The 15,025-nt window shown below is 41.1% G+C and overlaps 1 protein-coding gene across 1 annotated transcript in view; it reads left to right on the top strand.

The window, feature by feature from the left end:
- PDGFD (platelet derived growth factor D) overlaps positions 1 to 15,025 on the top strand; it is a 206,538-nt gene that overhangs the window by 168,913 nt on the left and 22,600 nt on the right. Inside the window, exons 4-5 of the mRNA XM_042456090.1 lie at positions 2,398 to 2,454; positions 3,126 to 3,324. Coding sequence (XP_042312024.1) covers positions 2,398 to 2,454; positions 3,126 to 3,324 — 256 coding nt within the window. The remainder of the gene's footprint in view (positions 1 to 2,397; positions 2,455 to 3,125; positions 3,325 to 15,025) is intronic.

Below are 15,025 nucleotides of genomic sequence, written 5' to 3'. Positions count from 1 at the left end.
TAAGCTTGGGACAAAGCAAACTGATGCAGCCTTCCCTAGCTTGTGTTCCCCCCCCCCCCTTGATTAATAACATTTGCCAAACTGACCACACTCTGATGCTGCTTGGCCACATATACCCTAGTTTAGATCTGTGAAATGTTGGAGGATACGGTAGCCCTGTAACAGTAGACAAAATGCTTTTCAAACCCATCATCTTCGATAGCACTCATGAATCCTGGTTGTCATCTGTGAAATGTTGGAGGGTATGAAAGATTTATATATATTTTTCCAGTTCCCTTGATTTTACAGAAGAGGAAGTGATTAGTAAGTTCATCTTTCTCGTGGCTGCATGATTGATACCTTGGAAAAATCCTTCTTCTGTGTAGCTATGTTTGTTGCAATACTTGGGAGTAAACCCCATGAAATTCAGAGGGAATTACGTGTTAAACATACACATAGATTGTGCTGTAAATATTTAACTTTTCCCATTCAAACAAAAACTTTCATCACAGGATTGTCAAGTCAGAAGTCAGTCCTGTGTTTCTGTCACATTCTGACACATTCTTTTCATTCAGAAATAGCATACTTTTACTGGCATCCTGTTGGTGACTTACAGAAATGTAAGTCAGGGGGACCAGACATCCTCCTTTTCCCGAACAGGTCCTACATTACAACCTTTTGTCTGGGAGGAATTCCAAAATATCCTCCGTTTTGAGCACGTTTGACAGCTGGTTTAACACCCCTACCTCCTTTCTGTCCCCCAGCTAAGCTGAGACCAGCTGCTATTCTATCATTTCAATCATCTTCCCCCTCCTTCCCTTCCCCATCTGTAAGCCAGGGCCTCCCTCTTGAAACATGACAACTTTATAAATTGATAAATTACAATCATCCTACAAGTGTATCCCCTATTCTAAAAGTTTACAAAGCTAAAATGTTGCCCATTCTATCATATGGTGCAGAACTATGGGGTCACTTGAAAGTACCTCATTTGGAACAGGTACAGAGCTGCTTCCTAAGCAAGATCCTTGGAACAGATAAAAACACCCCAGCCCAACCAGTGAGAGCAGAACTTGGGGCCCATTCAATTCAGGGCCAGGCTTCGATAAAGGCATTTAACTACTGGCTAAAGATTCTTAAAATGGACACAAGACAACTCCCTAAACTGCTTAGAAGAAGAACTAGTTATTGGGCATTCAAATTTTTGGGTATGTCAACTATCACTACTACTGTTCCAACTAGGCTCCCCCCCCTTATTTTCTTTCAGTTGGGCACACAGTTCAGAAATCCTTAAAACAAAGGGTCTGGGATATCAGTGCACAATCAGACATAGCTGAACCAGCTAACCAGTTAGCTAAAAATAAAACTGTATTCAGCCTAGAAAAATACCTTAGGTTGCAATTAACTCAGAGTCAGAGAATAGCTTTCACCAGAACTAGATTTGAACAGTTGAATTCTATGGTAAGAACAGGATGGTTTCAGAAAATACCCTATCAATAATAATAATAATAATAATAATAATAATAATAATAATAATAATATTGATTTATATTCCACTTTATCTCAGGGAATCCAAGTGGATTACAGCAGTAAAATAACATACAATTAAAAGAGAAATGCATTAAAAAAATGAAAGTACATGTATTTGTGGTGCTCCAGCTGTAGAGGATATTATACATATCCTGATTGAATGTTGTTTATATGATAAGGAGAGATCCCATGTCTTACAACCATTTTTAGTTAGAATGACCAACTGGGATCCTATTGTGAAATTGTCCCATTTTCTTTCTGGTGAGGAGTTATATCTAGTGCGATGTGTAGCAAAATTTATTGTTAAAGCTGCTCGCCAGAGATATCGATTTATCTTACAAAACAGGGTCCTATGCCATGGTGATGAGTTTATTTAAATACTCTTACTGATTTCCTTCACCCTGTTTTAGATGGTTTTATTTTATTTCATTTATTCTGTATCCTAGCCTATTAAATCTGCTCTTATTCAATTTTTATTTGTTTTTTTTATTTATATACCGCTATTCCAAAGATCATAGCTGTGAACAGCAAGTAAGCTAATTAGCAAGTAAGCTAATTTGCCCCCAACAATCTGGGTACTCATTTTAGCGACCTCGGAAGGATGCAAGCCTGAGTCGAGCTTGGGCCCTTTTGCTGGTCTTGAACTCGCAACCTTGTTTTAACTTCCTAGTTAATTTTATATGAGCCTCTGGTGTGATCAAGTTTTTAACTTTGTATGTATGTATTTTGATACCCTGATATTTTGTATTTTGTATTTTGTTTTTCATTGATATGGTCTGTTGACTAATCAATAAACTTTGTTGTTGTTATAGTTTATGCTGTGTACATGTGTGAGGAAAAGACTTGTACAGTAGTGTTTCAGCTATTCTCTCTGGTTTCCATACGTTTCAGTTTGATCTTCAGGATGCATCTGAAGCCAACTGGGAATCAGTTACCAGTCCTGTCTTGGTAGGTAATGTGTTAAGGTTTTATATGACAAAAGAATAATAAAGTAGAGAAAAGATCAGCTGATGTCCAGAGCAAGGGAAACCTTGTTAAAATATTGGCAAGAGTATATCTTACCCACTGTGGCACTTCTTTCCTGTGCTGGTGGAATTTTGTGTTCCTGTGAGGCAAGAAACAGCAGTGCTGTTGATAGCATCTCCAGTGTCAGACAGGACTTTGCTGAGGAGCTAGACTAAATGTGACACTCCATTCACCCCATGCATTTGAGGAAGTAGGTTAAGTCTATGAAAGCTTATGGTACAACGTCTATCATACAGTCTCAAATGTTCCACATGATCCCTTTGCATAGTCCAGATTAAATGGCTATGTCTCTGAATTCTCTCCAGATGTTGCTGGGCTGTAACTTCTAGAAATCCTCACCACTGGCTATTGTTGGCTACATCTGCTGGAAGCTGCAGTCTAGCAACAACTGGAGAGCTATATAAATCCTACCTGGAGTATAGATATGTACACACACACATATACAGGAAAGACAAGTGTTGTTTTTAACAATGCTCACCATCCGTTTTGCATGAATATACTCTGTGAAACATCTCTGAAAAATGTACTTTTGAAATTTCTGTCATTTTCTCCCCATGTTTTTCAAAACATACTGCCCTGTATGTCACTCTTAGGGCGTTTCCTATCACTCTTCATCAGTGACTGACCCTACACTAACAGCAGAAGCTTTGGATCAAACCATTGCTGAATTTGATACTGTGGAGGAACTGCTGAGGCATTTTAATCCAGATACGTGGCAAGAGGATCTGAAGAATTTGTACACAGACACTGCGCCACCACGAGGCAGAAGTTTCTATGAGAGAAAATCAAAAGGTAGGAAGAAGCCTTTCATGGAGGAGTATTGTCTGATACTAGCATTGTCTTATTCTTCAATTGGCTTGTGTCTGACAAATTTAAATGAGGAATAATAGATCAGTAAAACAAAAATGAATGGGATGCAAATATGGAACAATTGTTTGTTGTTGTTCTTAATTTGAATTTAAAAGTTCTTATTGTCCTTAACATGCTTTATTGAAATGTATTTCAAAAACAATGAATTGTTACCAAACAAAGACAAAGTGTATGGAATATTGGAGTTAGATTTTGCATAATTGCATCTGTCAAGGATTTCTGCAAACTATCCTGGGAGCCATAGTTTGTTTGCTGAGGCTTCTCTGGTACACTTCTAGCCTCAGCCATCATAGAACTAGAGTTTCATGAGAAGAGGAAATGTGTGAGTAATTCACATAACTGAGAGGTTGGGTTTTTTTTAGTGGATTTATCTGGTTCTATATTACTGAATTGAGCATGGAACTGGACACAATTTGAAGATGGAGATCTGTATATCTCTAGACTTGAGATGCGTTGAGAGAAAATAAATTTATCTGGCAACCTGCACACATATGAAAAATTTTCAAAAATGCTGCACATTTCTCCAGTGTGCCATTAATGCATCCATTTGAAAAAAAATGCACAAAAATACTGGCAAAATCAATTAATGGACATGTGTGAAAAATTCGTACCATCAGAGGCAGCAGAAAAGAGACAGAAAGAAAGCTGCATGGAACTGGCATAGAATGGACTTGGAGATAAGATACAGCAGAGGTCTGTACTCATCTGTACATGAGAAGAGACCATTTAAATCTGTATGCAGGGTTCAGTTACAAGCTGAGGCTGGAAATACAGCTCAGCAGAGAATACTTTTTACAAAAGAATACCCTCAAGAGACATGCTCCTTGCTCAAGAATTATGGTATTGACTACATTTCTTGCACTCTGTAAACCTGAATAACAGTTACAGAAATGAAAACACTAAACAGCTTTCATTTTACTTTAGGTTAATGTATTTCTTGGAAGTTTAATGGAATTTAACCTTTCATAGCTCTCTACTGTATCATATTATGGCAGCAACTTTCAGTGGAAAAAAAAATAATTAAAATAAATGATAAAATTAGCAGGGTATAAGCAGCAGTAGTAAAAGAATATACTCTTAAAGCAGAATAAATAACCCATTCTTTATAATGTACAAAAAAGGAGAAAATATTATATGGTCTTGCTATGCCTTCTTAAATGTTAATGGGAACTGCCTGGTATCTTCTGGCAACCAAAATGTCTGTGCTATATTCTGGGTGGGAAGATGATTGAAAAGCATGGTTCTACTACTCCAATTTTCTTCTTCTCTGGGATCCACATAAACCTATAAGTTCACTGACTTTGGACATCAATAGATTTCATAGCATGTGAGATCAATTTTTGGTGATGAAAAAAAATCAGGCTTTAGTAATGTATTTCTTTTTTATATATTTAAGTTTCTTTCTTCCTGATCCATAAATACATGTACATTCCATAATGGTAGCAGTATCAAGTGATCATTTCCAAGGGTAAATGGTTTCCACCAGCAGGCTCATCTAAGTTACACTGGAGGTTATTGTGGAGGTGTTATGTTGTCTTTGTGTGTTTTTTCTTGTGTCATTGAACTCCCTCTTCAAAAATGATTTGTCTTATTTTACTGAGACCATACAATCAACCATAGTATCTAATCAGGATATGAAAAGATCTGACCATTGGGGAGTTTTGATTGAGACAGATCATCTTGATATACCAGTGAAGCCTGTGGCTGATACTTCAAGTCACACAAGAGTTTTCACCTCTAGCGTGAAAGGAAGGCACCAAGTATTGTTTCCTGACATATTTTCCTCAATTTGCAAAAAAAGTCTGTGCACAGAAGGGTCATTTTGCTTTGTGAGCTAAGCAAGGGAGAAAAGGAAAACAAAATGGGATAGCCTGATTGATCAAAAAGATAACTACAGTGGGCCCTTCACATTTTCCGGGGTTAAGGGTGCAGGACCCCCATGAAAGTGGAAAAACCACAAATAAAAAAGCACTGTTATTTTAACCTGAGAGAACACCTCTCTGGGAATCTCTGGGTCATCCAGTGCAAGTCTGTAATGAATATCTGCCATCGGATGATCATAGATTTGTACTAGAGGACCTACAATGCCTGGAGAAGGGTTCTTTCTTGGAATCTCTAGGTCTTCCAGTGTGACTTCTGGTAGATGTTGACCATAGAGTCACACAGGGAGAGGAAGAAATTCCTAGAGAGAACATATTAATCAAATCTGTGACTAATAAAAGCTGCAAAAGTCAAAGCTGCAAATGTGAGGGCTGACTGTAGATAAAGTTAGATGCCAAACCAATGCATCTACAGTCCATGAAACAAGACAACACTTATCACAGGTTATACATTTTGTATAAGCTGGACAGTCACAGATATTTTAGATAGTCAGAGAAATGTATGAACATCAATCTCAAAAAGTGTAAATCTAAGACTAGCCAAAATAAATAAATAAATAAGGGACAGAGTGAGGGTGCAGAAGAAAGGAAGGAAAGAAGGTTTTATCTCCGAGAGAGGAGAAATATTTTAAAGTTGGTATGTTTTTAATAAAATTAAGTTTAAAAAGATAAAAGCACTTTAAAACAGAACAATTAAAATAGTACAACACCCCCCAATCCATTCTCACCAGGAGATACAGTTTGCCAAATCCTGTAACTGAGCCATACAGGGCTTTATAGGTCATAATCAGTATCATAGAATCATAGAATCGTAGAGTTGGAAGAGGCCACAAGGGCCATCCAGTCCAACCCCCTTCTGCCATGCAGGAACTCTCAATCAAAGCATCCCTGACAGATGGCCATCCAGCCTCTGTTTAAAGGCCTCCAGGGAAGGAGACTCCACTACACTCCGAGGGAGTGTGTTCCACTGTCGAACAGCCCTTACTGTCAGGAGGTTCCTCCTAATGTTGAGGTGGAATCTCTTTTCCTGTAGCTTGCAGTATTTTGATTTGTGCGTAGAAACAAACTGGCAGCCCGTGGAGCTGTTTTAACAGGAGCATGGTATGGCCTCTATAAACTGCCCCAGTTAACTGTCTGGCTGCTCTTTAGAGCAGATGATGTTTCTGAACACTCTTCAAAGGCATCTGCAAGCAGAGTGTGTTACAGGAGTCCAAACAGGATGTAACTAAGACATGTGCCTCCATGGCCAAATCCAGCATCTCAAGGAATGGGTGCAGTTGGCACACAAGCTTTAGATGTTCAAAAGCACTCCTGATCACTGCAGAAACCTGGGCCTCTAGGTTCAAAGCTGAGTCCAGGAGTACCCCCAAACTGGGGATCAAGCAGGAATCCCCCAGCATCACTGTCTGGAATTGGCACTTCAGGAAGGAACAGAGCCCATGTAAAACAGTACCTCCAAGCCCCATCCCAGAGAGGTAGCCCAGAAGGATATCATATGCAATGGTATTGAAAGCTGCTGAGAGGTCCAGCAAAACTAAGAGGGACACACTCCCCCTGTCCAGTTCCCTGCGTAGGTCACCCAGCAAGGTGCCCAAAGCTGTGTGCATCCCACAGCCAGGACTGAAGCCAGACTGAAATGGATCTAAATAATCTATTCCATCCAGAAATTTGTGGAGTTGGGAAGCCACCACATTTTGCCCACACCTTGCCCAAAAATGGTAGGTTGGACACTGGCCTATAATTACCCATTATGGCAGAATTCAGGGGATCATTGAATCAATTGGATTCACCTGTATGTTGATTCAGTGAGTCTATTCAAAGTTGGGACTTTTTTTTAATTGAGAGGGGATCCAAGTATTCTGGCCTTTTGTTTTGTATTAAATTGTAAACTGCCCACTCTATTTCTTGTGGTCTCTTCCAACTCTATGATTCTATGATTCCATGATTTATAGAGTGATAAAGAAATTTCATAATCTAATAAATTTATATTGGGAGTGACTTGTCTTTTTCATGCTTAACATCACTCTACTAATGTAAAGTTTTAGCTGTAGTAAACTTCTTTCCAATGCAAAGTACAACTTTCTTCAGTTACTGTTAAAATTACTAACCACACAGCCTACATAATGAAAATTGGTGAGATGTCCACAGCCTATAAAAGCCACCTGTTTTGACAGGTGCTGCTGCCAGATGTTCTTTTAAGTGCAGTGTGATAAAAATGATTATCCAGCTCTTATAATACAGTGGGATAGCCAAAATGGTGGCAGGAAGGCATAAGGAGGTGGGGTTGGTACTGGTGATTAGGATGTCCATGGCTTATATTCAAGAGCTGGCTTGAAAGTAAAGCCAAAAACCATTTGCCCTCTTGAGAAACAATTATAAGTGTCCAGATTTTATCTGATGAGTTATTCATAATGGCATCAGAAGGCAGCTGGCTGGCTTAGTTGACACTTTGGTCTATTAAACAAACTGAAAGAGACAGAAACTATTCAACTCTAAACTTTGGACACATTGACAACCCTATTATTACAGTGTGAAGACTAAAAAATGAATTTAAACTGGTAATGACTTCAGTCTTCAATACTTTTATTTGAAAGGAAGCCCCATTGATTTTAATGAAGTCTTCTTTCCAATAAATATGCCTAGAGGTGTATTTGCAGTGATTTTGGCAATTTTATATTTACAAAGTGGATTGAAGGATATGGTGAACAGCAACCTGGTTCAAGATCAAAGTAATCACAGTACCAGCTCAATCTTTGATCTTTAAATGTTTAATGCTTTGATAGAGATAAATCAGTATATCAGCAAATTCTGTCAGTTTCCCCTTCATTATTAAGAAGAGCCAGACTCCATCAGACTGAAGGCTTGTCATGTGCTGCATTCTGCTCTCAGAATGGCCAAACATTTAACAATGGAAAGCTTATAAGTATGACATGACCTCTGTCTCATGTCCCTGAGTGGCTCATCTACAGAGGCATGTTGCATCGAACTGATGCAGTGGACAAAATATAGTAATCTTGGATAGTTGGTCTTGTATGATGAGCAACAGCAAATGGCATCTGTACAATAGCTGAAATCTGGGAGGAGCAATACAACAAAGAATGCTGGAATTTCAACATGGAATTGTTTTAAAACATTTCTGTTAGACAGCTCCAAGATTTTTTTCCCATGAGAACTTCTATGGAATCTGAGGAATTTTGTTTGATCTCTGTTAAACAAAGCTGGCAATATGTGGCCCTCCAGATGTTGCTGGACTGGAATTCTTAGTCCATTGACTATATTGGCTACAGCTAGTGCTAGGTCTGTGCACATCTGCTGTTAAACCTGGTTTTCCTGATATGTCCACCGAGACACCAATTTGCTCCACTGGCCGATGTGAAGAAATCTCACTAAATTACTTGTTCTTCAATATATCAAGACCACCTGTTGAGAGAGTCATTAACAGCCAGGAGATTTCTCACCTCCAGTACAAAAACAAGAGCGTTTTTGGTGTTGAGGTCTCCTTAATTTGTACCAAAATGTCTTTACACTACAATTTTTAGTCTTTTTGAATGTGTACACACACAACAAGCTTCAAAGGACTGGCTGATTGATCCAAAAAATACAAACAAACCATCCAGTGCCTCTGATTTTTAAAAGTCCATACTAGTGATATAATTCTTTACTAAGGCGGGTTACAGACCGCCATTAAAGTACGCGCGTAGCATGTACTAGGGTTAGGAAGGGGCAGTGCTTCCACATCCCCCTAACCCTAGTACGCGCTCCACGCACACAAAATGGCAGCGGCCGTTCCACACAGCCGCCGCCATGATGGCGTCACGAATGCTCCGCCTCCAAACGAGGCGGCACGGACGTGACACCATCTCTCCGTGCGAGAGCGCTTAATGCGCCCTTTCTGCAGAGCAGGAAGGAGCTCCAAAATGGAGCTCCTTCCTGGTTTGTGTCGCTGTGCGCAGCCTTCAGACGGCTGCGCCCAGCGACGCAAGGGAGAAAGGGGCCAAGCGGCCCCTTTCCCCTCCTCCCCGCTGCTGCAGGGTGTCTTTGGGGCTTGAAGCCCCAAGGACACCCCTTTCCAGGCTGCGGGGAAGCGGCCCTTTGTCGCTTCCCCGCGGCCTGGAAAGCGGCAGATTGGGGCCTTAGCGGCTGCCGTTCTGACCACTGAGGCCCCGATACACCGGGGAAAGGCATGCCTACAGGCCGCCCCAAAGGGGCAGTCTATAACGCGCCAGTGTTTGTTCTTGAAGAAAACAATGAGTAATTTTAGCAATTTTTTTCTGGCTGTAGGAAAGTCTTTGAAAACTATGCAAATCAATGACCTGTGAATTCTGCAATATAGCATTTTTGGCACAGAAAATAGCCTTTTCTACATAAGAAATAATACTTCTGAACAGAAATATTATTTTCTACACAAAAACTGCTATTTTCTGTGCAATGCAACCACATATAAATTTAGCACAGATGTCCTGAACTGCAACAATTTCCTCAGTCCAAGATTCCTCTTGTCAGGGATTTTTTACCATTTAAAAATATATATTTTCAAATATTCTTTACATTCCTAGTCCATGCACCAAATCAGCAGCTATTATAGTTTAGGTACGTGTTTTGAGTCATTTACATAAAAGACATTCTTACAAATAAAACTCCAGACAAGAATAAAATAACACATCACTTCACAAGTACAAATTTGGAGGTTTCTGATTCTCACTGATAAGAATGGGACAAGCAAGGGCTTACAACCCCAATTCCTTTGATTGCAGCCAGAATAATGATGAAATTTTGAAAAAAGAAATGCATTTATGCTCCTGTGCTCACTGTATTGTTCAGACAGATTTGTTACTGAGTGAGAAAGTGTGCATACACACACACACTGATCTGGATCAGATGTGAAAAGGAAATGGAACTGGAATGCCAATAAAATGCTGAAGACATCAAATACCTTCACATTATGCAGCTGTGGCCACCTGCACCCATCAGCAGGCTTCCATGAAAACAAAAGCACACATCACTTGCCGGATCAAGAATGATGAGTATGAACTGAAATGTCCGTTGGAAAGTGAAGGCCAGCTCTTCTTGGTGCATTCAGTGGAGTGCTGGTTCAAAACCAAAACCCAAAGCAGTTTGTGCAGCAACAAGAGACTGGGAAATTCTATTTTTATTGGGATAATGATGTGGTGTGGAAAAAAGTCACACTTCCTTTTCAAAGGCTGAGTCTACATTGCAGAAGTAATGCAGTTTGATACTGCTTTAACTGCCATAGCCAATGCTATGGAATTCTGAGATTTGTAGTTTTGTGAGACATTTAGCCTCCCCTGTCAGAGAGCCCTGGTGCAAGAACAAACTACAAATTTCAGGATATCATAGGATGGAGCCATGACAATTACAGCAATGCTAAACTACATTAATTATGCAGTGTGGCAGTAGTCAAGGTAATGTGGTCCTAATCCTGATCATATCCTTGCTTTCAGTCTCTCTCTCACACACACACCAAAATAGAATAATAACATCACCCATAATTTCAGAGGTACAGTCTCTTGTTTGTCCTTCCATGTATATACATCATCTGTCAGCAATGCCTCTCGACACTTTACATTGGACAGTTTCTAAAGAAGAGAATAAGTGGACACAATTCCGGCATCAGAAATAGAAATGCCCACAGTGCTAGCACAGCATATCCATCTTCACGAATTCACCATCAGAGATATGAACAGAGGCACTTAGTTTTTAGCATATTAATGTACATACAACAATAAAAAATTCCTTAGAGAAGGTTTGACTTCAAATCAAATCGACTTTCTGTAAGTAGATTTATTGTTTTCACACATTAATACTAAAAGACCAGTTGCTTGAAAGATCTGCATCATCCTTCACAGTTCTTGCAAGATTTATGGCCCAGTCACAATCTGCCTCTTACTGTATGCAGTTACATTATCTTCCACTTCCACAAGTGTGTAACTGTGACTTTAATTCAATACATCTGAGGAAGTGAATTGATATCCATGAAATTTTAGGTTAAAATCTGTCAATTAGGATGTTACCATACAAGCCTATTCTCAATCTTACCACAACTGCATTATTTAAAAAGAACAGAAACATACTGGGTTTGGAACTTTTGATATCACATCTTCAATAGCACAACAGAGGCATTTAGTGCCATTGATGGTCCTGCACTCTCTGTTCCATATTCCCCATTAACCCACCTTCCTGCCCTATGTCCTGTCTAGCATGCTTTTATTTTACTTTACATGTAATGTAATGACAGCTATGTCATGGTCAGCCACGAGGAGGACTCAGAAGATGACGAGGAGGACTCAGCTGCTCAGGTGCAGCAGGAACCTGAGGCCGTGCCAGGTCCCAGTTCTGCTCTCCCAGCCCCAGTGGATTTGGCTCAGCCAGACGTTAGCTCTGTGGGATCTCCTCCAGTGGAGCCTGAGGCTCAGCAGCCTAGCCTTGCCCCAGTAGAAGTGCCAGACTTGGGACACATAGAGCAGCAGAGTATTGGGGTTCCTACCTTTAGCCAGAGGAGATCAGAAAGGTGTGCCTTCGGCGTCCCAAGAGACTTGCTGAGAAATGCTCATTAGGCAATCAGCAGCTGTGATAAGGGAGCTAGATATAAGACACCTGGCAGACGCTGAGCTCTCTTGTCAGATACTATTTGTTCTCATTAGCTAATGCTGCTGGATCTGACTCCTTGCCTCCTAGACCTTTGACCGCCTTGGAATTCTTGACCTTGGACCAGACTTGCTGACCAACCCTCTGGTATTCTTGCCCTCGGACTAGACTGGTAGTATTGCTCTCTATAATCCTGAAATTTGGACTGGCTAGTGGCTTATTCTATTCGGACTTCATTTGGCATTGTTGCTGGAAGAACTGCTTCTTGGCAGCTCAGCGTGTTTACCTTTTGCTGAGCAGGCTCTTATCAGCCATGTGAGTGTGTGTTGGCAGCATTCCTGGACAAGTTATGGGAATGTTAGGCGCGGTACAAACTGCCCTTTTGCGCCATGCTGGTGCCGATTCTAGGGTTAGGGACTGTGTAGCAACCACACAGTCCCTAACCCTAGCACGACGCGGTGGGGTAACAATAATAATAATAATAATAATAAATTTTATTTATATACCGCTTTTCCAAAAGGTCAAAGCGGTTTACATAGAATTAAAACCAGTTACAAACACATCATAAAAATAGATAAAAACCAGTAACACAATATACACTATACAAATCTAAAACAGTCATTCAATAGGGTGAGGCAGAAAGTTGATGGGATCAAAATACACAACTTCATTTTCCAGAGGGGAAGGCTTGACAGAAGAGGAAGGTTTTAAGCCTCTTTTTAAATGTTTCCAGGGGGGGGTGATAAGGTGGAGCTCCTCAGGAAGACTGTTCCAGATTTGTGGGGCCGCTACTGAGAAGGCCATCTGAGATGTAACATATTTAGAAGGTGGGATTTCCAGCAAGTTCTTCCCGGTTGTTCTGAGTGTGTGGGGTGGATTATATGGGGAGATGCAGTCCCTCAAGTAACTCGGGCCCAAGCCATGTAGGGCTTTATAGGTAATAACCAACACCTTGTATTGTGCTCGGAAGCGAATAGGCAGCCAGTGCAGATCTTTCAGAATGTACACGGGCACTGCCATTGTGATGTAAGCACCACACAGCGTCCTCACAGCATCATGTGTCGCTTACATCGCAAGTGCGCCATTGGTGCACTCATGATGTTGGACCTGCAGTGCAGAAGGAACCCAGTTTTTCTGGGTTCTTTTTCCTCCAGAGTGAAGCTACGTGGGCGGGGTACAGACCGCCGCTTTGCAGCGGTCTGGCGCCGCCGCCAGAAGGTCCGCGGGGGAGCCGGAGCCTTCAAACGGCCCGACTCCCGCGCGGACCGAAAAAAGAAGCTCCAAAATGGAGCTTCTTTTGGCGTCGCGTTTGCGACGTAGCGAGGCGCCAGGGGCGCGCTCGCTACGTCAGCAGCGGCGCGACGCGTCTGGACGCTCAGCGTCCAGTACGTAAAGATGGCGCCGGCCATGTAGAAGGGCCGGCGCCATCTTGTACGGACGGAGTCCGTACTAGGCACAGGGGCGTCTATAAGAGACGCCCCTTTTTTAAAATGGGACGTCCGGAGGACGTCCCAAAGGGCTGTGTAGAAAGCCCCGTGGTTTGGCAATTGTGGCTTCCCTCCAGAGGGAATTAGGCCACCGGCAGGCTGCCCTTTTCAGGCAATCTGTCTTGCGCCTTATGTAGTAAAAAAAAAAAGGGGGGGGAGGAAATAAAGAGAGAAAGAAAAAAGAAAATAGACTGCTTGGGAATAACTGGAAGAGGAGTGCAGAGGGAGAAACGAAGAGACTGATGCTATGTCACTGTTCAATATCAGGACTGTCGCAGACTGTCACTTATCACACCTGTGGAGTAATGGGATGGAACTGTGATTGCCCATGTGTTGATGGGTTTTCCTGTCAATGAAAAGATGCCCTATAATAATACTTCAGAGTCACATCAGCAATGGTTGGGGCTGATGTTATGCAGTAGGTACTGCCAAAGGCTCTATTCTCTCAGTAAAATTGCAGTTTAAAACCTGTGTGTGCAATAAGGTCCTTAATCTCAAAGGTGCTGCAGGATTCTCTCAGCAACACCCTTTTTATTTTTATTTATTTTATTTTGTTGCTATCTTAATTTAAAATAGACTAATGCATTTAACATGTCCAGTTGGAGTCCAAAATAATATCAGATGTGGGTCAGGCGATGCAGTATAAGTCTCACAGTGTAGCTATCTTGCTTTCATGGGTTAGAAAAGTTCTCATTACCACCTCAAAATGATTCTGAATCCTTGGAGAGGAAGAGCAATGTAGAAGTAGTGATAGAAGAGTCTCCCATCTTTGCTATTGCTTTTGATAGTCCAGCAGACAATAGGTAAAGGTAAAGGTAGTTTCTTGATATGAATGTCTAGTCATAGCCAACTGTAAAAGGGCGGTGCTCATCTCTGTTACTAAGCTGAAGAGCCAGTGTTGTCTGAAGACGGGTCTGGTGGTCATGTGGCCAGCATGACTGCACCGAACGCTGTTACCTTCCTACTGAAGTGGTACCTATTTATCTACCCTGTTTATCTGAAGTGGTACTGAAGTGGTACCTATTTATCTAGCCCTGGTGGCACAGTGGTTAAATGCCTGTACTGCAGCCATTCACTCAAAACCACAAGGTTGCGAGTTCAAGACCAGCAAAAGGGCCCAAGCTCGACTCAGGCTTGCATCCTTCCAAGGTCGCTAAAATGAGTACCCAGACTGTTGGGGGCAAATTAGCTTACTTGCTAATTAGCTTACTTGCTGTTCACCGCTATGATCTTTGGAATAGCGGTATATAAATAAAACAAATTATTATTATTAATTATTACCCATGGATAAGTCAGCTAAGGTTTTTGGGGTCAATTTTTTGACTTAAATTTCTAGACTTATATACTCATGTATAAGTCTAGAAATTTAAGTCAAAAAATTGACCCCAAAAAACTTAGTCGACTTAGCCACGGGCAATGTAAGTATTGTACAGTACTTTAACTCTTATTAAAAAAACAGGAAGTATCCCCTGATGAAAGGCAAGAGTGTTATCTGTTCTGGAAGCACCGACCTCCCTCTGTTCTGTTATCCATCCAGTCTTTAATGTGAGCACAAACAGTCACAGTATGTCTGCTGGAATTTTGTAAGTTATTTGTCATTGTTTTCCTTTGCTTCGTACTTTAGATCCTTTGTTACATGCCCTTAAATTT

The sequence above is a fragment of the Sceloporus undulatus genome, chromosome 3, assembly GCF_019175285.1.
Source record: "Sceloporus undulatus isolate JIND9_A2432 ecotype Alabama chromosome 3, SceUnd_v1.1, whole genome shotgun sequence".
NCBI lineage: Eukaryota > Metazoa > Chordata > Lepidosauria > Squamata > Phrynosomatidae > Sceloporus > Sceloporus undulatus.
This window is presented reverse-complemented; position numbering and strand designations above follow the sequence as displayed.